Source organism: Dreissena polymorpha, chromosome 2 (assembly GCF_020536995.1).
Source record: "Dreissena polymorpha isolate Duluth1 chromosome 2, UMN_Dpol_1.0, whole genome shotgun sequence".
Classification (NCBI taxonomy): Eukaryota; Metazoa; Mollusca; class Bivalvia; order Myida; family Dreissenidae; genus Dreissena; species Dreissena polymorpha.
The window spans coordinates 129,931,582-129,957,417 of record NC_068356.1 but is presented as its reverse complement, the minus strand read 5'-3'; the positions used below and the strand labels follow the sequence as shown (position 1 = coordinate 129,957,417).

At 34.3% G+C, this 25,836-nt stretch overlaps 1 protein-coding gene across 1 annotated transcript in view; it reads left to right on the top strand.

The window, feature by feature from the left end:
- The window catches only part of LOC127868986 (CD109 antigen-like), a 201,784-nt gene that overhangs the window by 36,827 nt on the left and 139,121 nt on the right, over positions 1-25,836 (top strand). The window contains exon 29 of the mRNA XM_052411213.1: positions 729-878. Within this exon, the coding sequence (XP_052267173.1) occupies positions 729-878 (150 nt within the window). The remainder of the gene's footprint in view (positions 1-728; positions 879-25,836) is intronic.

The window sequence follows — 25,836 nt, the reverse complement described above, 5'->3', positions numbered from 1 at the left end:
TCAAACGCATCGGACGACTTTAATTAAGTTATGTTTTTGCGGTTTGCATATTTAACTATATTTAACTATAACTCTCTATTGTGGAGGTAAAATACGACATGGATGAAATTCAAAGTACGGGATGAAGCATTGACCTTTTCGTAATTTGAAATAAATTCATCCTGACAGTGAAGCATCAGATTATAAATCAATGGAAAAACCGCTGACACTAATATGTTTTAGTCATAAATCCGATGAATGTACGTTAGATAGTTTTTTTCATGGGAATAACTGTACATTTATTTGCAGTAAATGTCGTAAGTCATCGTTGAAGGACACGAGGACTGAACGCGGTTAGTTATCTAACCAGACCACGAAAATGGTTTACATAATTAGGGATGTCGTGAAGTTTAACAATATATATTTCAATTTCATCAATAATTTTACAGGATACCGAAACCTAATGGCTGCTCTAAGACGTCACGTGGCGTTTTCTATAACACGAATGTCATGTTCACATTGCGGGTTTCATAAGACGTTAACTGCTTCCCAACCACTCAAAGCATTAAGTACCTTGTGTATAAATTACAAATGATTTCCTCAATATACTTTCGTTTGTCTTGTTGGCTTGCATAATTAGCTCAGCCAACTACTTACCGATGGTATCACAGTTATGGAATGTCTCAAAAACTTATGCAATTCTAAACGACACTTACAAACACTTTGATGTGCGCCTTGTGTTTTTTCAGGACACGGTCGTCGCTTTACAAGCCTTGGCTGAAATGGCCGCTCTGGTCTTCTCGGATTCGTTCAACTTGAATGTCAACATCGTGGGTACAGGTGTAAGCGAGACCTTTTTGATAAACAGCTTGAACGCTCGAGTCCTACAAACGCGTGAGGTAAGTGAAAGCCATTCAAGGAAGCGTCGTAGCGGACAATGGATCGTATTATGTGTTTATTCAAATATAACTTTGGTTAAAGCGATTGAATGTTTACTTGTCTTATTTTGTGTAGAAACCATAACTGTTGATACAGGGCGATGTACATTTCTAAGAAAGCAATAGGAAATAACTTTTTCAAACAAAATGGAGTGACCCGCTTGGCTTTCCTTTGTTGATACCTTCATGATTATTAATGCAATATTTTAAGTAAACCATTCGGTGATTTATTCAATATATATGTCTTTAAGACAGACTTGCAAGTAAATGGGTTATTTTCCTTATTGAAGATGTTGGTAGGATTGTTGTATATCGCATGCTTAGTTTTAACCATCAATAAAACGTGTACGCAAAGTATGTGATTCGCTATAAACAGCATGAACTTAGACCTAATATTCTGCCTCAAAACTTGTGGCATTTAACCAACTACAAAAATGTATGTTAACACCAAACTGCACGCGTGCATTTTTGTAAATAAATGTTTGCAGCACAATCTCTATTAAACACACAAATTAATACGCATTATCTTGTATAATCATAATTGATCATCTGTTCCTAATCTGTCTTATGTTTTGACAGTTACCAAAGGCCGTTGGAGAAGTTACCATTACTGCGAGTGGACAAGGAATGGCCCTCGTTCAGGTTAGAAGCTATTTCAATTGAATCGTTTAGATTAGAAAATATGCCTGCGCGTGTGATAGTATTACAATATATAGGGTCCATCAGAATGCTTCATATTTAATTTGAAAAATGTCACGTGCTTTGCCTGTGTAACATTGTTCAAATTAAAGTTAATCTAATTGCAGGTCGAAGTTTCTTACAATATCGATGATGACGATCAAAAGCAAAGTTTTGAGCTCAGAGTGTCACTTCAGAAGGAAACACTTAACGATTTTGAAATTCGCGCATGCGCCAAGTAAGTGAATATTTGGATTTGTTGTTCTAAATTTTATGGAAATGTTTTGCATTTGAGCAAAGTTTCGTTCTCAAATATACAATGATGAAATGAATACAAAATCTGAACAAAAAACGAAAAACATAATTAAAATGTATATTTAGTTTTCACGTCTTATCGTGCTTCTTTATGTCTTAACGTCTATAATTTCACTTATACATGTTAAAATACTTCAATTTGAAATTTCCAGTTGGTTTTTATTTAAAAGTTGTAAATGATTGATGTCGAGGAAATAATGGCATTGCCTTAATAGAATTGCCCCTCCCCCCTTTACAATCAGCGCTCCAAATAATGTTAGCTTTTCGTTACTATAAGACCTTTTTGTTAATGGCGAATTGTATATGTACAAAGCGATATTATAGCAAGCGTCTGGCGTGAACATTGATATTGAACAAATCTTATTCATGTATGTTACACGGTCGAGTTTAAACCTGACAAATGAAAAGGAGTTAATATCTTCATATGTGTCTCCTCACTAAGGTTATGATATTTCTGTATCATGGACCAGTACTCTATGTCCCCTGGAAATATACCTAACCCGTTATTGTTTTGCTATTTTATTATTTTATGTTATACATTAGTTGTACACACCAAAATACCAGAATGCCAGTAAGCATAACAGTACGGTAATCCTAGTCAGAATATTTTCTGGATAAATTTGCAACATGACATACTCTCACACCAGGTGGCTCGAGAATAATACGAGTTCAATGGCCGTCATGGAGGTGGGAACTCCTTCCGGTTTTTTCCCGGATTTGGTCAGCGTGGTTTCTGCACCGGTTCATAAGCGACTAGAATTAGATTCAAGAAAGGTCGTTTTGTACTTCGATGAGGTAATTTTGCACAAAAAAATGTCAGGTTATTAGTAATATTTTAAAAATAAACAGCGATACCGATTGAGGAGAAATATAATTGACAAGAGTTTGTATTTTATTATCGTCATACTATTAATAATCGCGTTGCTTTGTTTGTGGTTTGTATATATGCGTATGTGTACAGTTAAATTTCACACATTTTTGGCATTTAAAGAAGAATAATCATTGAATTTTATCAAATGTTTCAGATTTCCTCGAAGGACACGTGCACGACCTTGACCTTCCATAGGTCCGGGATGGTTTCCGGGATTCAACCTGTTCCCGTTAGAATATTCGATTATTACAATCCTGGTAGGTGTTTGCAAATATGCTTAATAAATTAACTATTAATATATATGAAAAGAACACTGTTACAAAAATTGTGACAAAACCCCCATGTGTTTTGTGTAATGGTTTGTTTGTCCCCTTCTTTGATGCAATTATATCAAGTTAGTGTTGAATACATCGAATATTATTTCGCTTACATGAAAACGTAATTTATCTTGATTAAATTAGTTCAGAAGCTATAAAAGAACAGATAACTATTCTTATCGAATGTCGTAAGGTAGTTTTGTCAAATGATTTAACGTTAATTACTTTTAATGTTTAACGGTATTTTATAATTTAACTCCAAGTGGTTAACACATACAGTATTAAATATGTTTATCTACTTTTTTAAATATTCTTTCAGCAAAGCAAGTTACGGAGTTCTATGTTCCTGCAGCCATACGGGGGTCTGAGATTTGTGATGTTTGCGGTCCCGAATGTGACTTCTGCAAGGCGTGAAGGCAGTGGAAACTGATGTGACGATAGAATAATTCTCGTCTGCTAACAAAAAAAAACAATATTTTAAAGAAAAATATTTAGGACATTGTATAAATAGAAATTGCACAAACAAGAAAATATTGTGTTAGTAAATCAAACACTGAAACAGAGGATTTTTTTTTAACTTTTTCAAACTTTAAAAAAAATTGTCTATGCTATAAAAGGAGAACTGTCAAACCCCGTGACAATCGCGTTTTAACAAAGCACAGTCATTGTATGAATGTGTAGACTTTCACGAAACGATTTTTTCTGTTAAAATATTTTAAAATCCATTTATTGTTTTTTTCTTGTAATGTTCAATAATTTCTTTATCGCCATACAAGGAAATCGCTCCCCGACTAATGACTGCCATACATTTGACATACGAAAACAGCCCCTAACGACCATCATATGTAACACATGAATTAAGCTTTTATGAATTTCGTTCAGGGTCACCCATGAAATGTGTATTTGAAATAATTTTGTCGGTGGTGTTTCAAAACACTTTTTTTGGCCATACATATGTGGAAGAAACTAAACAGTGAACAAGAATTCCCACAAATATGCCACTGTGTCTGTTGTTTAACAGAGAATACATAGGCAAACACTATTTTGAGAATTATTTTGTTGTTAAGAGCAATATCGGAGCAATAGGTTTCAATAACGGATTAGGGACATTTTTTTAATGTATACAATAATTGCCGAAGTTATATAAGATGGATGAAATTAGTACTATGTATTATACTAATTCACGTTAGGAGAAGCGAAATATATATGTTAACAGCGTTAGAAGTCAATACGTATTATAAAAAGTATGTAATTTATAATCAATTGTATAATTAACCCATTTATGCCTAGCGTCCAGAAAAAAGGCATTGGTAAACAGCGTAGACCCAGAAAATCCACTCACCATGATGCGGCGTCTCATCAGGGTCCGCGCTGTTTGCTTTACAGAATTTCTGTAAGAAACATTATAAATATAGAAATAAATATACTAGACATACCTAATTTTGGAAATAAATTGATCCAATTTATAAGGATCGGAGAAGTTACTAGGAATAAATGGGTTAATAATTACAAATGCTTTCAGTGTGCTTTGCGTAAAAGTGATGAATGATTGCAAGGATCAAAGTAAACCGTGAGCTATGGCTTGCCTTTTATGCCATTTGTATATACTTAGTAACGGTTATATTGACTCTACACACCCATATTCAACGACAGGCAAGTTTCGATTAGAAGTATCTAATTATATAGTTTCAATACGTTGTCTCAATTCATGTTCTTTATTTACATATATATTATGGTGACATGAAACCCTATGATCGCACCCACACCAACTGAAAGCCCGAGCGAAGACATTCGGTTGCAAAATACGAAGTTTATTTGCAATATCTCAATTAGTAATTGCGTTCGTGGGCGGAGCGAGTGCTACTTATGTTGTTAGTATAGGTGATATATACCCAACTCTACAAATATACAATACTCCATATACTGACAAGCAGTAACATAATGTGAAGAACGTTTCTGCGGCAGAGATTTACAAGCAATTATAAGCATTTCACACTTACAATATGTTATGCTGAATAGAGCCATATTTATAAACCAATCAACCAAAACACATCTTTTCTTGGACCCGCTGTTATCTAAATGTTGTGATAAAATTGTAATGGGAATTTTGCACATGGCATAATACTTCAATACAAGAAGTGACAATGCGTTATATTAAGAAACGTGACAAACGTTGGGATAGGGACATATGTTTTATATCATAATGCAGTTTGTCTCGTTGAAATCAAAACAATTCAATGATAACACAGGACGATAGAAGAAGCGTTTAAATGGTTTTTATTTCAAATGTTAATAAACAAACAAGTTCTAATCAGGTAGGAAATTCTTGTTGCCATCTGCTGGTATTGCATAGACGACAAGTGACCAAATGTCTATCCAATAAACGGCAATATAATCATGACGTTGGTTCATAAAATATTACAAAATACTATGAATGGCCGATGCTAATTGGGCAAAAATGGCGACCCACTGACACAGCCTGTAAAAACTACAGGTGGTTAGCGTGTGGCTATAATATTTATTAGTGAAAACATCATTTTGAATGATAAATAATCATATTATAACGAAAAATTAACTTTTCTGAAAAAAAAATTTACTATCAAATATATATATAACAAGGTATGCAACTCAAAATCACCCCAAAACGGGGTGCATCGCTTTGAACAGCCATATCTTCATCAAGTGTGCAGCGATTTTCACGATCTCGGTCTTATTCAAAGCAGAAATGCATTTTCTTTCTGGAAATGTATATGTCTTGCAATATTTTTACAAATGCTGGGTCAACTTTCAAGAAATAACACGAAACACAACTCGCTTGACCCAGTTGACAGTGATCATGCAGTCTTTCAGACTGAAATCTTCACGGAGTAAAGGGCAACTTCCCTACAAAGTTCATGTAGTTCGATACCATAATTCAATATAACGTATGAAAAAACATTATTACCGTTCTTGTCGTTACATTATGCATCAAGACTAACTGTCCAGCGCCGTTTGAAACCTTTGTTTACATACATTTCAACTAAATGACATTTTAAACATACGAGTGATTTCATTGGTCCAATGCGGAGGTGTGTCTTTACAACTGGAGCTTTCATTCATAAAGACTGCATGATCACTGTCAACTGGGTCATGCGTGTTGTGTATCGTGTTATTTCTTAAAAGTTGACCCAGCATTTGTAAAATATTGCAAGACATACATTTCCAGAAAGGAAATGCATTTCTGCGTTGAATAAGACCGAGATCGTGAAAATCGCTGCACACTTGATGAAGATATGGCTGTTCAAAGCGATGCACCCCGTTTTGGGGTGATTTTGAGTTGCATACCTTGTTATATATATATATGATAGTGAATTTTTTTTTCAGAAAAGTTAATATTTCGTTATAATATGATTATTTATCATTCAAAATGATGTTTTCACTAATTAATATCATAGCCACACGCTAACCACCTGTGGTAAAAACAAATCACTTTTCTATAAAAACACGAATAGATTGTATCGACCAAATAGAGAAGCGCGTTTAAGTCCAGCGAGGTAATTTTCTGGAACAGTCTCAAACACTTATTGCAGCTTGATGAAAACATTGAACGCGACCTGTATTTATTGGCGTCGCACTGAAGTGCGGCGACTAGTATGTAATACGTTTATTTTTCGCTTCTGGGAGGAGAAGTTATTTTACGGATCAATGTATATATTTTTCTTTTAAGAATATATTGCATAGTGGTGATTTTTTGTGTAAATTAGTGTAAATAAGTACTGCATTTGTGCCTAATACATTTACTACAACATTTATTGCCAATAATGAAAAGCTAATTCTTTTAATTAATAACTGATCACAGGGACTGGACAATAATATAAGATCACAGGGACTGGGATAATACGCGAACCGGTGAAACTTTCTGTTTTTGTATAAAAACAAAACATAATCACAATATATTTATTTTGTGGTTTTTCTAACAATAGCGCAGACTCTTGCTGTTCAAGTTTTGGTTAACGCGTTTTTTCTTCAATTTTACAAGACGACAACGATTACACTGTTTATTGCTTTATTGATAACCGTTACACTACAGTCACTTATTAAGGCAGTAGGGGCCTAATGAGATCGGGAATAGTCGGTCGATATCGCCGTATTCGGAAAACGTTTCGGCTATAAGCGATATCTACGGTAAAGTCCGGAAATTATACTAAATACACGAAATTAATTTGTATTTTTTTATTTAAGAGTTAAATTTGCTTATCTCTTTAAGATTTAATAACCATACAATACAAATATAAGTTAAATTAATTCGTTTCATAAAATATTTGTGTTCATGACGTCACGGTTGTTGACATTTTCTTAGCAAAATTAAAGTGCGAAATAAAATCGAGCGATTTGCAAAATCGAAAAAGAAGCAAACAACTATCGACAACGTTGTGTTCGATAACAATTATTCATTTACCGAGCTCTGCGATGGCGATTTGTGTGAAAATAACTCACGTAAAAGCTATTCGCATTTGCTAAATGGCGTGAAAAGAGTAAGCGGAATTGGGTGGGGGGATGGAAGAAGATTGTTTGACTCGTTGAGCTGGAGGTTTTGCTAAACAAGTTACAGTATGGTCAGTTTTGTAATATGTGTCCCATTCCTTTGACAATATATAACATTGTTTGCGAACTACAAAATGGCCTCAGTGGTTATTTGTACGTTGTTTGTGAAAACCCTGACTGTAGAGAAGTCGACCGTGTTGCTAATGGAAAGCAGCAGCATCTCGAGACCAGGGGAATGCCATGCTTTGACGTAAATACCAAGCTTGGAACAGGTATGCATGTCTTCATTTTAAAACCTGCCATTTCTATCAATGTTTAATCATTGTACAATTGTCATTGATCTTTGGACTTCTTACACATTTTCAGACCCCTTAAAATTCCAAGTGTCATTCCCAGTTAATATTTGTTTATCGTGTAATATATAAAGAAACATTCCGGTGTACATCATTTTCAGTTTTCAAATTTAGTTTCGCATTTGTGTTGTTAAATCCAATTGATTGCTCATTCATGTTATTTAATAATGTAATGATGATACGAATGGATTCTATGAAAAAACATTGTGACGTCATTATTAAGTAACTACGGCCTTATTCGTTTTCATGTTCCTATCATTTTCAATTCTCTTTTCAGCAATGAAAGTCAGTTTGGGCAGGCCGGTGAAGGTAAATAACTTCCTAACCACTCTAAACATAACGCTTATTGCAAATAGAAATCTTTAGAAGATGGAGGCTCGTGCTGGGGAGGCAATCAAGAAAATCTCAACTGCGTCGTGTAACAAGGCTGCCATTTATGCTTATGAGAAAGAAATGGAGTAAGTGTAAAAACTAACTTTTAATACAATGTTATTGACTATTCTGGTGTAAAATTTTAGTATTTTTTCTCATCAACTGTCTTCTTATTTCCTTTTCCAGATGAACATGAAACATATTAATAATAATTGTTTTATTAAAGGCACTGTGTTCATAGTTTGTTAAAATTACATTTTTTTAAAAGATTTTTGGTAAGAACCCCAGGGCAGGCACATTCTAAAAAATAGTTGTGATTGTTATTATAAATATTAAAAGCTATTCCAAATATTACAATTTTTTAAAATAAATTCATTACTTTAAGTAATAAATCTTATGAAGGAGCATAGGTATATTAAAATTCTGAGCTATTCATATATATGGTGAATTATTTTCACAAGCGATAATTTGAGTTCAACGACTTGTCAATATGTAATGTGCTTGTTGTGCTGAAAATTGATTTTTCTCATAACCAACGATCATATAAGGCGTCAGAATGAAACTTAAAGGGGAATTATAAAATTAATGAAATAAGCATTGTTTGAATTTAATTTTGTATTTCAGTTCGAGGTACAGTAATGCCTGATATTACTCAGATTGCTGCTGTGCATTTGAAGACGGGTTTTAAGTTCTCGACATATGTGAAGACAACAGTGCCAATTTCTTCCGAAGCTCAGAAAGTAATTGGCATCTCTGTTGATGATCATGGCATAATGCGTGTAAATGGTGGAAGTGTTGATAGTGTATCAATTAAAACTTCTCTACATGATTGTATGATTTGGCTTGCAAAGTTTCCCAGAGCCATTTTTGTTGCTCATAATGGGCGCAGGTTTGATTTTCCGGTTTTGGTTAGTGCATTGCTGAACACATACTGTTTTGAAACGTTTTGTAATTGTGTAAGCAGTTTTGTATACTCTTTGCCGGTTTTCAAAAATCGTATCCTGGACAGTCACACAAACAGGAAGATCTAGTGAACGTGTTCTCCAGGCAACCTGCAACGCCCACAGTGCTCCTGATGATGTTGAAGCACTGGGATCTTTGATTAAAACTTGTTAAATTACTGACAATATGGCCCACATCTTTACTGTTACTGCAATCCATAATTCAGTTTGTTTAAGTCATGAAAAGCCTTAAAGGCAAAGAACATTAGATTGTTAGAAGTGCTGTTGCATAGAGAAACTCTTAGGCGACCAACAGCTGAAAACATTGCGGGATATGGACTGGCCTTGTGTCATTTGAAAGCCATATTCTCTGGTTCCGGAGAGGATGACTTTAGGGATACTTTCATTGCTAAAAAAATGAGGGACTACTAAAAGTCACAAACGCAAAAAATATTTTATCTGAAGTGGTCCCTAAAATCGGTCAGTTTTTCAGTGAAGAAAAGTGACGGAACGAGATAATATGGCTTTCAAATGACACGCGGCCAGTCAAAATCACGCAATGGCTTTATACTGATACTAAATTATGTACATCTAGATGTCATTAATCTGGCTGTTTTTATTAAAATATAAGTTGTATATTATTATGCTACATGTTTAAAGAAACATGATAACTTATACATCTTTATGCTACGTAATATTGGGACAACTTTGACATTTTGTGGTGAACTGCGCCTGTATTCATATGTTGCCTTTTTACTTTAGGTGACCTTAAGATTGTATTATTAATGTATTATTATATCAATATTAATTCAAAGTTAGCTAAATTTCTTCACATGTCATGGTTTATAACTGTAGCTTTTAATAAGCAACTAGAAAAAAGAAGTGATATACAAATTTATACTTAAATTCATTGCGTGAAAATGAATTGGGGTAGGCATACTCAAAGTAAAATTTCTTGAGATAGGAAAGGTAAAACTTCCTGAAATTCATTCAGTGTGTAGAAAATATGTTGTGTTAAATAAATATGTACAATATATGCATTTTATCACACTACAAGTGACATAAAACGTAATTAAAGTTTATTGTCACTGAACCATTTGTTGTCGTTTTTGCCATTTTATTCAGATAAGTGCATATATTATTGGACATCAAAAGCACAATTCGCTTTCAATGACACTTTTTTCATTCTGTATCTACTAACAAAATCCAGTCGAGTACGTTTATTAAGTTAATTGTCAAAATATATGTATATCCCATTACAAACAAGAGGCCCATGGGGGCCTGAATCGCTCTACTGCTATAAACACTGTGCAAGTTTGGAAAGAATAAGATGGAAACTGTGTACTTATTTCTCCGATACTGCTCATATTCAATAGGGTTCAAGTCCTCATTGATATAAAGATACTGTGCAAATTTGGAAATAATTGGATGAAAACTGTGGAATTAATTGCGTAAACAAGCGGGATTTCAAAATTTTCTCATATTCAAGGGGAAGTCATTCTGGACTTATTGCTTCGATATTGCTCTTTTTAAACAAGAGCTGTCAGAGGACAGCGCGCGCGACTATTCGAGTGCGTGACAGTATAACGTAAGCCATCATGGGGAAATTGTTCATATTAAATAATTTATCAGACGATCTTTCAAAAATAAAAAAAGAATTTTTTTTTATTTTTTTTGACATTTTAATTTAAATAAATATGCTGTTTTATTGTAATCATTTTTTGTTTTTATTATGCCCATGAAATATATGTGTGAGAGGGTGGGGGGGGGGGGGATCGTAAACACATTAAAACCTTCTTTGTTCCACTATCCTAGCAACCACCTAGTTACTAATAAAGGCGCTATAGAGCGCGAAGCGCGACACGTATTATTAATTGTAATAATGAGTCTTGATAAAGGAAGCAGCCGCTTATCAATGAGGAGCACCATCACAGCACCCCAGTTTCATTACTATCAAGTCCTCCTACAGGTTTGTTTAAGAACCACATATAGAAGGCCGCACGCCTGACCCGTATCTTGCCAGTAGTATGGACCCTTTGGTATGGACCTTTAAACCCGCTCACTATCCAGCGTTCAAACTCCCGGGTTAACATTTAAACCGACTATTAATAGCTTATTAATATCTTAGTTAGAAGGTGATTTTTCAAGCGGTTCCGTAGTGTAGTGGTTACACGCTCGCTTCACATGTGAGAGGCCCAAGGTTCGAGCCCCAGTAGAATCACATTATTTTATTCGTGTTCTATGTTAACTTTTTGTTTTGATGTAGACATTTTAGTTTAAATAAATATGCTGTTTTATTGTAACCATTTTTTGTTTTTATTATGCCCATGAAATATATGTGTGAGAGGGTGGGGGGGGGGGGGGGTCGTAAACACATTAAAACTTTTACAGTGTTTTCATATCAATGAGAACACAACCCCTATCGTAAATGAGCAACGTAAGAATAAGTTCAGAATCATCTCCCCTTGAAGTTGAGAAAAATATGAAATTACGCTTACAAGATGAAGCAGATTTTTTAAAACCTACACAGTTCTGTTTCATTAATGAAAACTGCACACGGATGCCAGTAAAAAAAGGAAACCAATGTAAATAAACTGAACTATGAATTATTTGGGGGTTACAACACAAAACCATAGATAATGGTTATTTGGGGGTTATAACACAACATCATAGATAATGGTTATTTGGGGGTTATAACACAAAATCATAGATAATGGTTATACCAGTATCTTTTTCTATTTTGTTAAAAATATTCGGCCAATATATTAATATTTACAGTAGAAAAAAAATCGTTCCATGTAACTTCATTGAGTGCCTTTTACACGGAAATTCCCGACGCCCTATGATGCTTTGCATCAATACTTATCTTGTTGGATAATCAATTAGTCGTAAAAAATAAGCATGTATACACTTAAAGTAAAAACAATTAACACGAAATATCTTTAAAAATATATTCGGCGTGTATCCTGACTTTGAAATTATGGTAAAATTTACTGTTAACTATTAAATTAAAAACAAAGATTTAAGTATCGTTTTGTACTTTCTTTTAACTTAAAAGTAGCGTATCCACCGCATGAAATGTTAGTTATGAAGTGCACGTAAATTAAACCACGTTATAGTGTTCGTTGATACAAATTGTCCTACCTGTGATCACATCATGTGTTCTCAGGTTACTTATTATGAATTTATTTCTTCGTCATCGAACCATTTGATATTTTATTAGGACGCAGTTTTCTTTCCACACATTCAAATAACACTGTAGCATCCGCGTCATGAAACATTGGTCTTTTGGCCAGCGTAGCTCAAGCCAGATTGCGCACTTGCGAAGTCAGGAGCAACAGTTTCCGCTTAAAAAACACGCCAGGTTTCGTGGTATCTCCAGAGTATCCTCCTCAGTGTGCATATCCTGACAAGATTGTGCGGATGCGCAGGCTCGACTGTAGATACGCTGGCAGCATATTGTATTACTCCCACTTTCGCATGACGCGGGTCTTTTAAATCTCATTTCGTCTTGTAAATGGAACATCGAACCACGATACTTTCCGATAGAAATTAAAAGCTGAACTGTATTATAGAAAACTGGCAAATGTCGGTAGCCTATTCTGGATTACAGGACAGACTTTCATAAAATCTGACCGCGTACGTCACACATTCGTCGCTAGTTAATTTAACAATTTCCCTTCTATCATTAACACTATTTCTTAGAGACTGCCGCACTGCGGCAACCAACAAACAGCATGGGCTACACAGCGCAAAACGAGAAATCGTATTAATGCAAATCAATTTAATGCCTCCGGTAGGGTGGCATATAGTATTTGAACTGTCTGTCAGTCCGTCCATCCGTCCGTCCGTCCGTCCGTCCGAAAACTTTAACATTGCCCATAACTTTGGCAATATTGAGATAGCAACTTGATATTTGGCATGCATGTGTATCTCATGGAGCTGCACATTTTGAGGGGTAAGGTCGAGGTCATCCTTCAATGTCAAAGGTATAACAAATATCAAAGCGGCGCAGTTGGGGGCATTGTGTTTCTGACAAAAACATCTCTTGTTGATTAAACCAGTTATACACTTCCTTGAAAGAGCTAAATTAATCACATGTGTATATTAACATTAACGCATAGCTTTGCGATTAAGTTAAACTGCAGTAAAAAATATAAACCTAACCGTAGTACAATTTAATTGTCCAATTGTTTAATGTTACCAGAGCATCACAAAATACAACTATCGGAGGCACGCCGAAAGTAAGGTAAATGCATATATCATCCGAATATTTGAACAAATAAAGAGACTTCAGATTCCAAAGTTGTTAACAATTTGTTATTTCTTTTTGGTGCATACGATATCAAATCGCTTATGACGTCTTCCGCGCTAGCAAGCGCTCGCGGTTGTTTACATGACCCTGTTTAATTCGTCGAAAACTACGGAAAACCGTTAAGCCTCGTGGTAACACATTAAAATCCAGAGGGCGAAAATGCGATAGTGCAATAGTACGATGGCGACAACGCGATAGTACGATGGCGACAATCCGACAATTCGATGGCGACAGTGCGATAGAACGATAAGGACAATACAACAATGCGATAATACGATGACGACAGTGCGACAATACGATGGTGATAGTGCGATAATACGATGACGACAGTGCGACAACGCGATATTACGATGGCGACAATGCGATAAGTCGATGGCGACAATGACTATCTCATTGTCGCCATCGTACTATCGCGGTGTCGCATTGTCGCCATCGTACTATCGCAATGTCGCCATCGTACTATCGAGTTGTCGCCATCGTTCCATCGCATTGTCGCCATCGTATTATCGTATTGTCGCTATCGTACTATCGCATTGTCGCCCTCTGGATTTGAATGTGTAACCACGATTGCCCTTACGGTATTCCGTAAACAGTTTCGCACCCTCGCTTGTCCGACAGGTATATAAGCGCAGAAAAAAATACCACTAACATTTACACAGACGAGATGTTTAAAGGTTCGTCACATGTTTTCTATTAAAGTTGCATAAAACACTACAATTGCGGCTTTTTAATGTGAAATATGCAAAAGAAGAGATGCGTTAAATTTATATCAATAAAAAAAGTAATATATATATATATATATATATATATATATATATAACATAATTATATATATATGAACAAACATTCAATGATAATAAGCAAAATAGTTCGTGTAATGCCTCTGTCTTCTGATACAGATCTACGAGCAAAAAAAAGATAAAACGTGCTCAAGCAATGCCTCACAGAACTCATCTTTCTTCTTGATAGAATGGTGTTTGCACTCAGAAATTGTGATATTGGCAAAGTTGTTATGAAGGTTTTGTGGGAACAAGTCAATGAACATTCGTTGACTTCTGTCCATAGGTAAAATCCCCGTTTGGATACCGGTATAAAACAGACCGTGTAAGGGAGCAGAAGCATTTTTTTTACTAAAACTGTCATTAATACCTTATTGCCATAATATTGGATATCTTGTTATAGTATGCTTATTGTATAACACATTTAGGGTATATGTTGTAAATTGTTATTTCATTTTGGATTGGACCTGTACATGTTTATTCTGTATATTTAATTATTTTATCTTTAATAACTTATTTTTGTGTAGAAGTAAATGACAAATAAAATGTGTTTCCCAGTTAAAGTATTGGGGTAATACCATTGTCATACGACTTTCAAGTCATATATAAATGGCTAAACCTCCTGTTCTTTGCCCCAGTTCCGTGTCAGAAACTCCCATTATTTTCGAAAATGCGAACATGTATAAAGCAACGATTTTATGTCATTATTGACACATCAGAATGAATTAATTTTCTTAAACAGGCAAAATCATCGGTTCGAAACTCCAGCATTTCATAATTTATAAAGCTCGAAACGTTTCCAGTTTGTATATTATTGTATGTTTTTGCATATAAACGGCAGAGCTCCAGATAATTTTTTCAGCAGAGGGGTATTTCACTCAAGAAATTTTTTATTGATGCGTAAAAATCAAAATCCGATAATGTTAAAGAGTATTTATTTCCATAGGATCAGAATTAATAATAATTATGCATGCAGTGTTAACTCGCTATAACAAGCAGTCTTGTTTCTTTTCTTTTGTTTTATTTAACATTTGTTCTGGTTTTTGCCCTCGGCTTATAAGCAGCCATTAATCTATTTTTCCGTCTTGATTTGGCAAGCCACTGTTTAGCACACACTGTGCAGCCAATATCAAAATCTTCTAAGCTTGGTCCGCACAACTTGTTTATTATAGGTGTATTTCTGCTGCCATTTAAAAAAGTGCTTGAAGGAAAAAGGTTTTTCCATAGTGCCACACAAGAGATGAGCTGATAGCAAAAATTAAATGCTTGAAGTTTTGCGATTCGGGTTTTATCAAAAGTGATGTCAAATGTTTTCACCATAAGCGTTTATCGATTCTCAACAATGCAGCGGGGAGCCCGTTGTGTCAACAACGCCCTTTATCGTGGACCAAAATGAAATGATACCGTTCTGACTGAGAAGTAAATAAGGTCGGGAACCACATTCTATACATAGATGGTCATGTCACTAGGTTTTTACCGGTGAAGACACGATGACGGGAACCAGTCATGTTTCCATGAATTTATAGGCATGTATAAACGGCTAATACGCATTGAAATTGCACACGATGCGCATTTTGTACACACCGGTCTTTCTGACCTGTGTACTAATGCGAAAGGAATTGTGGGTAGCACTTCTTTTACGAGTAAAAAAAAAAAAGCGAAAGTAGGTCTGGTCATCGTGCTTCTGATAATTGCTATCAGTCATAATAGAGATTCAAAATCACATTTAAACATTATTAAATAACATTTCTTTAAACAACATTCCGTTTTAAACACACAATAAAAACGATTTCATTCCTACGCAGAACTACTTTGGCGGAAGCATAATTTCCCAACCCAGGGAATGTGATGCGTCTTAGTATAGAGGTGACAATAACGTAGTGACGTCACCATCTATGTATAGAATGCACGATGCGTAATTCGAATTTAGCCAGGATTTTTTTTACTCAACACAATTTTAAGTCATGCGTATTTTCTTTTTTTTCATGCGTATTTTACGCAAATACGCATCTTATCTGGCCCTCTGATAAACGGGTGAATTAATTTTGCTCAATCGCAATGAATTGCCCGATTTTCAAGTTTTGGCGAAATATGGTGCAACAAGTTATACAGCCTACCGGTAATCAATTTTTTAGATTGTTTAACATAAAACCAAACTTCATTAGCTCCACATCGGAGGTATAATATGCTCGTTTTTTATGCAACTCTAAAGAGATTATGCGTAAGTGTTCATCTCCTACCACAGGGATGTATTGACGATCAAAATCGGCAATTAAATAAATATTTGAGATACATGATCACACAACATTTATGTACATTTACTAAATACCAAGTGAAAACCATGGAAAATAATTGCTGTCAGAAAAAAAAATCATACACACAAACCAAAAATAACACAACGTTAAGTCATAGTATTTTTCCTAAAGTGTCAGTCACATTTGAACGGCCGAACAATAAAAACTATCTACTGAAAATAGCATTATTTCCGTAGAATTAATACGGGCGTTTACTCTATCGGTCAACTTATTTACGGTTGCCGAACGGCCTATGAAAAGATGACCCATGGTCGCCGTACGACATCTGTGCGGTCGACGTGTTGTTTGTAATTAATGTCTCAGTCACAAATAATCCGGTCGCCGACCGATGTGTGCGATCACCAAGCATCGGGAAGACTGGACACGTCTCAGCCGTCCGCCGTCCGATGAGTGACACAGTTTAATACCTCAGTCACAAATATAGAACGATCACCGTACTTTTCCGATCATCGGGCTTGCGCCCGGCCGATGATCGCATGGTCACCGGGTCATTGTGTAGCATCGGGCGGCGTCCGGAGTAATTTTTCGTCTCACTTAAAAATATAACCCGACGTTGGGCCCAGGAAGGAATAGAGTTGAGATCGAAAGAAGATCGGACGATCAAAGCACGGTTATCGCCGAGCGATCGCCCGCCATCGGACTCGTTGAACGTGTATCATGACGAGCTCATTCCGGCGTCCGTCAGAAAACGTTCGGAGGTCCTCCGACCATCAGACGGTGGCCGGCCGATGTATATGTCCCAGTGAAATACCTTGATTTTTGTTGATACACGTACAATGAATGCATTTCATTCGTTTTTAAAGAGCTTTTAAATTTTAATATCATACCTTTCAAGAGGAAAGTTGAAATGATTTTAATGCAGCTGATGTATTTTTGAAAACTAAAATCTTAAGCCGTAGCTAACCCGTAACAAACAAGAATAAATGGTGCAATCACCATCATTACAAGGCTCATCAGCACGGGGTTTGCGGTGTCTGAAACGATCCTTACGTCTTCGAAAAACAGGGAACGCTGTTACTAACAAAAATAAGGGTACAAATATTACGAGAGCCATAACAAGGTTCCTCAGCACGGGGTCTGCAGCGTCTGCATTACGCAGAATGGTTGTTATAGGTGCCGCCTGAAAAACAGTAATAGAATTACATGTAGTAGATTTAGATATTGAAATACAAGTAGAAGTATAATAATAATAATAATAATAATAATAATAATAATAATAATAATAATAATAATAATCTCTTTATTTTCTGAAGGTAACTCATTAAGACAACACATTGATACAAAGTCATGCAAACAGTTTAACAATGGCAATCTTATTTTCAATGAGGCCTTCAAACAACTATGGTATGTATAATGCATATCTGCATTATCATGCGAAACAGGTAGACTTTGACGGGCGTAAGAGTACTGTAACAGTGTAATATAAGTGTCAACAACAACTACAACTACTACTACTACTACTACTACTACTACTACTACTTCTACTATATTGTTACTAGCCGATGTCCGTTTACAAAGATTTTAAATGTTTATGCGTTTAAAAAGAGATACATCTCGGCTATGACGTTGCACTGGTGCTTATCAGAAGACGGTCGGAGGCATGCGTTCTCGAAAAAAATACTGGCAATAATAAACTCTAGGCGTGTAATAATGTTACCGTATGACGACTATTTTTGCTGTTTGATGAGCTTATAGTTAGACATGAAGGGTTTACTAATTACTTGTAGTTTAGTTCGATTGCATTGCGGTATATATTTTAAACGTTTCCCAAGTGTGGATGAAACCCGAGAAATCAATGTCACTACGCGGACACCACATCCGATAAGTCTCCTCTAAACGAAAATTCAGTCTAGTCTTAAAGTATCGTCCCTGATAAGCCTGTGCGGACTGCTTTAATGCTTTAAGCCCCTTTTTATAGAGCGCGGCTTTTATATATTCAATTAAATGTTAACGTTAACCGATGCTGGAGCATTTACCGATGCTGGAGCATTTACCGATGCTGGAGAAGCGCAAGTGGCACAGCATAAGTCTCTCTCAGTGCAGGTATCCGAGGTACAACCGCATATTTTGTCTCCATACTCACAGCCTACAAAATAATAAGAATATTACGATTACAGTAGAAAACAACACAAAACACTTCTTTGAAATCATGACTTATATTATGATGTATAATCTGCGATCCATATTTATTATGCAGTCATTTTTAAGTCATGTTTCGACCTTGAATTTAACCGAGAATGTAACGTCTATTTTGTCAAAATTTGTGTTTTGGACTTTCTCATCGAAATTCATTTTACCACCAAAATGTGAATGCAACGTTGACTTAATTATTATATCAATGATGAATTTTTATGTTCTTAGTGAAGGCATTTTGTAGAGACTGTGAATTTAATTAATGAAATGAATTTATGTTAGGGTGTCTGTGTTTAACCCATTTATGCCTAGCGTCTAGAAAAACGGCATTGGCAAACAGCGTAGACCCAGATGAGACGCCGCATGATGCGGCGTCTCATCTGGGTCTGCGCTGTTTGCTTAAAGGAATTTGTGTAAGAATTTTCTAAATATAGTTATAAATATATTAGACATGCCTACTTTTGGAAATAAATTGATCCAATTTAGAAGAATGGGAGAGTCCACTAGGCATAAATGGGTTAAGACTTGTTGATAAGGTATGTGCATATTATCAACGTCAGCAAATGTACATTAAACTTATTTATAATGCACCCAATTGTAATTAATGATTTGTGTTCATTTATGAGATTTACATCTCATAGCTATCAAGCTTTTAATATCGAAGTTTTTCATTCATGTGAAAAAAAGAAAGAAAATACAAGCGAGTGTTCATGAAAATTATGGCTTAGCTAAAAAAAAGCTATAATTATTAATTACCTGCTCCTGACACTACTTGAATAGAGCAGACACAGACGAAAAATCGGAGAACAATAAAAATAACAAATACAATGTAAAAAGATCACAATTAAGTGTTTAAAAAAATGTCTTTCCAAAACTTACTAATAAGCAGTCGAAAATTACTTTGCATAGAGTGGTATGAATTAAATAAAATATTGTATTCATATTATTGAAATTTTGTGTAATTTCATATCCTATTGTGAACAACACTGGTCATGAATATTGTTTTCTGTAATTATAATATTTGTGTATATCAGCCACTTCTATCAATCGTAAACTATTTCAAGAATAATGTATTCCACGTTCTAAAACTCTGACTTTGTACAATAATGTACGCGGCTGTTTTGTTAACTTTTTGTTATTGTTATTGGTCGTGTTAATTAAGATATGGTAATTGTATAAGTGTGTGTGTGTGTAGGTGTGTGCGTGCGCGCGTGTGTGTGTGCGTGCGTGCGTTAGAGTGTGTGCATATTGGAAAATGTAACCAACAATACATTTATATTCTGAACTACTTTCTGTTAATAATTATTTGTTCATTGAGACCTTTTCAATATTGGAAGAGAAATTAATAATGTAAGAGAAGTCATATAATATACTTGCTTTTTATGACACTTCTATTTCACTCTTACAGTACTCTTATGTCCGTCAAAGTCTACATGTTTGCATTATAATGTAGAAATGCATTATACATACCAAAGTTGTTTGAAGGCCTCATTGAAAATAAGATTGCCATTGTCAAACTGTTTGCATGACTTTGTATCTATGTGTTGTCTTAATGAGTTACCTTCGGAAAATAAAGAGATTATTATATTATTATTATTATACATTCAATGTTTTGTTACTATAAAGGTCAAAAACTAGTTGTTGAATTCGTTGTAATTTCATTTTTCATAGTGAATTTGAATAGTTTATTTTCAAATCTGCAACGGAGGTCAGCTGGAGTTATTGAACATATATCTGACATCGTCAAATTGAGATTTTCAATATAATTGCGATTCAAATAATACTGATGTTATACATACGAATTGTTCAATTCGACGTTGTATGTCTGAATAAAAGACGTTGGTTTGCAAATAATAACTGAAAAAAGCGGCTGAGTCTGAACACATCTTGTAGCATAGAATGCATAACAAAATTATCTTAAAATGAAATTAAAAATAGTTGATGAATGTCTTAAAATACTTTTTAAGCAACATACCGGCATGATAGAAAAGCGATTGTTCTTGGATTAGTATTGTTAACCTGTATTTCAGTGTATTGTTGAAGTTATTGTTTTCTATCTGTGGAATACGTATCTACTGTTATGTATAAATACAATACAATAACACAAGTGAGCGGTACATTTGTCTCATTAGAAAGTGTCCATATGTACTCATGTCCTTGAAAGTGCTAGGAATTGTTTATACAATGAACAATATTCTTGTGTTTGCATCTTTGTAAACGATGATTCTCTACAGTCCTAACATCATTTAATATGCTATCTCGTACTATGTGGTGTCTAACACGTGTGACCATTTATAGGTATTTTTGTTTTATTTAAAAAAAAGAAAGTTTTCCTAAAACCTTAATATTTTAGCAAATAACTAGATATTACATATTTTGATTAAATGCAGGAGTTATAAAATGTTCGTAATGGACATATTTTATTCATAAGTAATAGATCGTTAAATTGTTTTTCATATAATTATTAGGTAAAATGTAAGCAATTATATTGGTGTATGGCCATTGCTAGCGACATTTTGTGTAAATGTGCATGATTTCTGAAAATATACCCGATGTGTCTTTTTCTTCTTTATAAATTATTCACTTAAGACGCATGTTTTTCATATAAATTTTGTGTATTGTTGAGCTTAAGCGGACGACTGTTTGACATAAATATGTAATTGTCCCGATTTTTTAATAAATAAGTCGAGCGGCATGTTACCCATTTGTTAAAACGGGACCTTAGCGTGGTATTATGATGGTAGATAAATAACTATGACATACTTATACAAATCGGACCATATTTCAGATGACAACGTTTCACAGTAAAGAATCATATCTTTGATGTTTGAGGTATACACTCATTTTGACAGAGTTGTTTGATCCCAATTCATATAATTCGCATTAAAACCTGAAATTTAAACATTTAAATTAATTGTTTTGGAATATGTAAAAGTGTCTTGGTAAGATGTTTGGATCTTTTTGAAATATTTACCGTATAATCACTTCCAAACTTCACCCCACCTGCGAGTTACGCTATTCATGATAGTTCAGTACTTTCACTCAATCAAAAAAGTTTCGATATATATTATTGAGCAAACATATTTGACTACATTTCCTTTAAACGTATCCAGTGATTATACAGGTAAGACTTGGTTTTCCGTAAAAATGCATACCTGTATAACTGTTAGTATGCCATCATGTCCGTCTTAGTTTTACTTTTATTCGAGACGTAGTACGAACCGGAGTTTCACACATAACAATGTCCGACATTAAAAAGTGTGTATTACGAAGTCGTACATGAGGTTGCATAATGTTTGGACTGTAAGTTTTTTCCAAGGAAATTTTCTCATTAACTTACTTAGCTGGTGAATATTTTCGAATAAAATCTTCACATTGTACCTATTTAATTTGTGTTACTTAAATATATTTAGTTAGGATGTTGTCTTGTATGTTTAAATAAACGGTGATACTTTAGGAACCTCACCCTTTCAGGTATGGTTACAATGAACCTAAACAGCCGCTAGATTATAAGTAACCGCATCATATATATATAAACCCCGCGAATTTTCACACGTTATGAAACATTCCCGTCAAGCCGTCTGTTTGTTATATAAATGTCTTAAACAATTACTGGGTTCTTACTGACGCACAGAAGAGGGATCAAGAGAAAAAATATTTTTATGAAGCTTATTGAAAGTGACACTCACTACATCCATCGTAAACGCGGAGAGATTCCAAATTTCATTGATATACTTGATTTGGTTGTGTAGTAATTAATATAATTCGTTATATGGATCTTGGTGCATTTCAGTTTTACTACATTAAACATCAGTCTACCATTTCTATTTGTATTATTTATCATAACAATATCATTTTCAGTTAGGTTTCGACTGCTAATTTTCTATTTCAATTGGTAATTTTTAAGATATTTACATGTCTGACACGTCGTTTTGCCTTAAAAGACTCCTTCTCCGGCTACATATTTAAGATCATGCTATTAAGAGTTCAACTATTAAAAGCGGAAATACAGCCGTTTGGACATATTTAAGTTCAACCAAGTCATGTATCATAATTTTACAAATACGGGAAAACGTGTCTCATGCAAAACCTTATTTTTCGCTTAAAGGTGTAAGTCTCACTTTTAGGTAAAGTTCCTCACGCAAATCTGCTCCGGGGACATCATAAAGTTTGTGAAAAAGGAAGCTTCAACACTCATCGTCACTTAATAAAATTGATATTAATAATTGACGTACGCTTCGCCCGTATTTTTTATCTGCCGGGCATATAGGATTATATATGCATCGGGTCGATTTTCTATAGCTTATAAGAATCCGATCGCGCGACGTAAACTGAACAACATGGTGTCATCAATAAAAACAAGCAAATTCGTTGAATTGAAATCCCCCGCAAATATGCTTCTGGACTCAAAAGTGTTATATTTGACACTCAAAAAAGCATATATTTTTTTCACGATACAAATGGCCATTACTCCGTTATTAACCGATGGTGTACACTGCCATTTGGTGTGCATTATCCTATTATCCATATATGCACTCATACCAAGTTTCAATGAAATCCACCAAAGCACTTCCAAGAAATGGCTCCGGACGGACGGATTGACGGACAACGCCAAAACAATATCCCTTCGCCTATGGCGGGGGATAATAAACCAATGGTGATAATAACAATTTAGCCACACAACAACACACAAATCGAAAATATAAATAAATTATCCGTAGTACGCTATTGGCAAAGTAAAAATACCGATTAAAATTGTAACTGTAGATTAGATCAATGAATCTATTTGAGTTTTACGTGTGTTATCAAACACAATTTAATAAACAACACGCATACCTCGTCAATACCTTTATTTCAGTACCTATAACAATAAAATTAACACGATATGGAGTTCAATATTGTGTTCTTCCATTCACGATGTGTTATATAAAAAATAAAAAAATATTTGCTTACTATTCTGACAAAAAACCGTGATTTATGATATCGATATACAGGTTTATCTTATGTATGTTATTCCTTTTGTGCGTCAAATTTTGCCGGAAATAAATATGATCACAAAAAGGTTTTGAACTCGTTGATTGCCTGTTTATTAAATTAACTTCTTTGATTCAAAGTTTTAAAATAAAATACTTATTAACTTAAATAAGAAATAATTAAACATAGCACGTATGACTTTTTGTAACGAAAACAAGAGTCTAACTTAAACAATGACAATTGTGGAAATGGGTGGAGTTGATAAGTATTATCGGTCAAGGGTTTACCGTAATAACTTAAAGTTTTCGAACACTTAAAATAATTAATGTTGTTCGTGTCCGAAAATGTGTATACACACAAAATATTCCAAACAGTCCGTAAAATGAGAAAGATTTATTTTATGTTTGTTTGTCAATTATCATATATTAAAAAAAAACAATAAGTCAATTTGTAGGAATTGTTTTGTGTGCTTAATAAACTACAACTTAACATCAGTGCAATCTATAAACTGAAATGGTATTTATAAAAGGTAGAAACATTCAACATACTTCTTCCTTATAAAGATTTCATTTCAAATGCTGTTGCGTGAATCCATTTTTTTATTACCGGTATACATGGTTATTTACCAAATAACGCCAATGTAATGGTCCATCGCCCGCAGGCATTCCTCTGCCTGGTTTTATGACATTTATCCGGTTGTAAATCCAATGATAAAAGGGTCACTAGATAAGAAAAACAGGGAAGAAATATGCAAATCAGAGCTGTATAATATACTGTCCGAAAATATAATTATGGACGAAAACCCGTATTTCACAACAAATAATCGTTTGGCCAAAAATGGGTTTCAGAAGATTTAGTGTTCTAAAACTTAAAGTAATTACGGTACCAAGACTTAAGAAGTAAATTCGCTAGATTTCACTCAAAGTATGTTGATTTAATTTCAAAATATAATGTTACTTTAAAATGGCATTTAAATAATGGAATTTCCCATCCATCATTTTATGGAGATGTTTTGAAGCGTGTCCGCAAATTAAAATATGTTAAAGAAAATATTCATATTAAACTTTTCAATTAAATGAACTCGTTTTTATCAAAAGGATATGATGCTCATGTACTAAAAAACACGTGCTTGATGATTTTTGATTCACTTTATCTGTCTTCTTTTAAAATTTGGAATCATTAATGATATTATGGGCATTTTTCACATTTGAGAATAATTGTGTCTTTGTGTCGTTTGCACAAATTTGCATGAACACTACATTTAGACTCACATCTTACATCAAATCATATTTTTCGTCAGTTGTCAAAACACTTATATACTGTTTGATTCCAATAATGTCGCTTTAATGGAATCACCATATTTATACATTAAATTCTTAATATTTAATCACCTTAACTTGTTTTATTAGTAGTTCAATTTTGCAGTACCGCCCCATTAATATTTTTATTTTTGCTGTACAGTACTGCCCCTGGATTTTGTTCACGTGATTGTGTCTTCGCTTGTCAATCACGTCATAACTCTTTCTCTGTTCCTGGGTACATTGATTTTTGTGACATCATACGAGCAACTTTCCCAGTTGTAATCTACATGTATAGGTCATTGGGTTTATAATTTTATTTTTATTTTCTATGTGACAGGCGTTTCTTGTTTGATTTATTTTTTAGCAGTACATAAACAACCAAGCAATGTAATATTGAACTTTTACACCCATTATTTCTGCTTCTTCCTGTATTTGTGCGATGATGATCTGAAATATAAACTTCATGATGCTATATTTTTAAATGTTTTTCTATAAAGAAGGAATGTAGTGGACATTTGTTCATAGTTTCATTCCATCGTATCTCAAAAAGTTGTAACTCTGGTATACTATTGAGTAATTAAAGGGTAATTAAATTGAATGCGTTTTAATTCCCTTTTATTATTGTTTAATTTGAGTTACAATGCTATGAGGTTAAATTTTATTTACACTTAAATGTATTATGAATATTACTGGGCCAAGTGTGAGGTTGAGCGCTCCAAAACCGGTTTAAA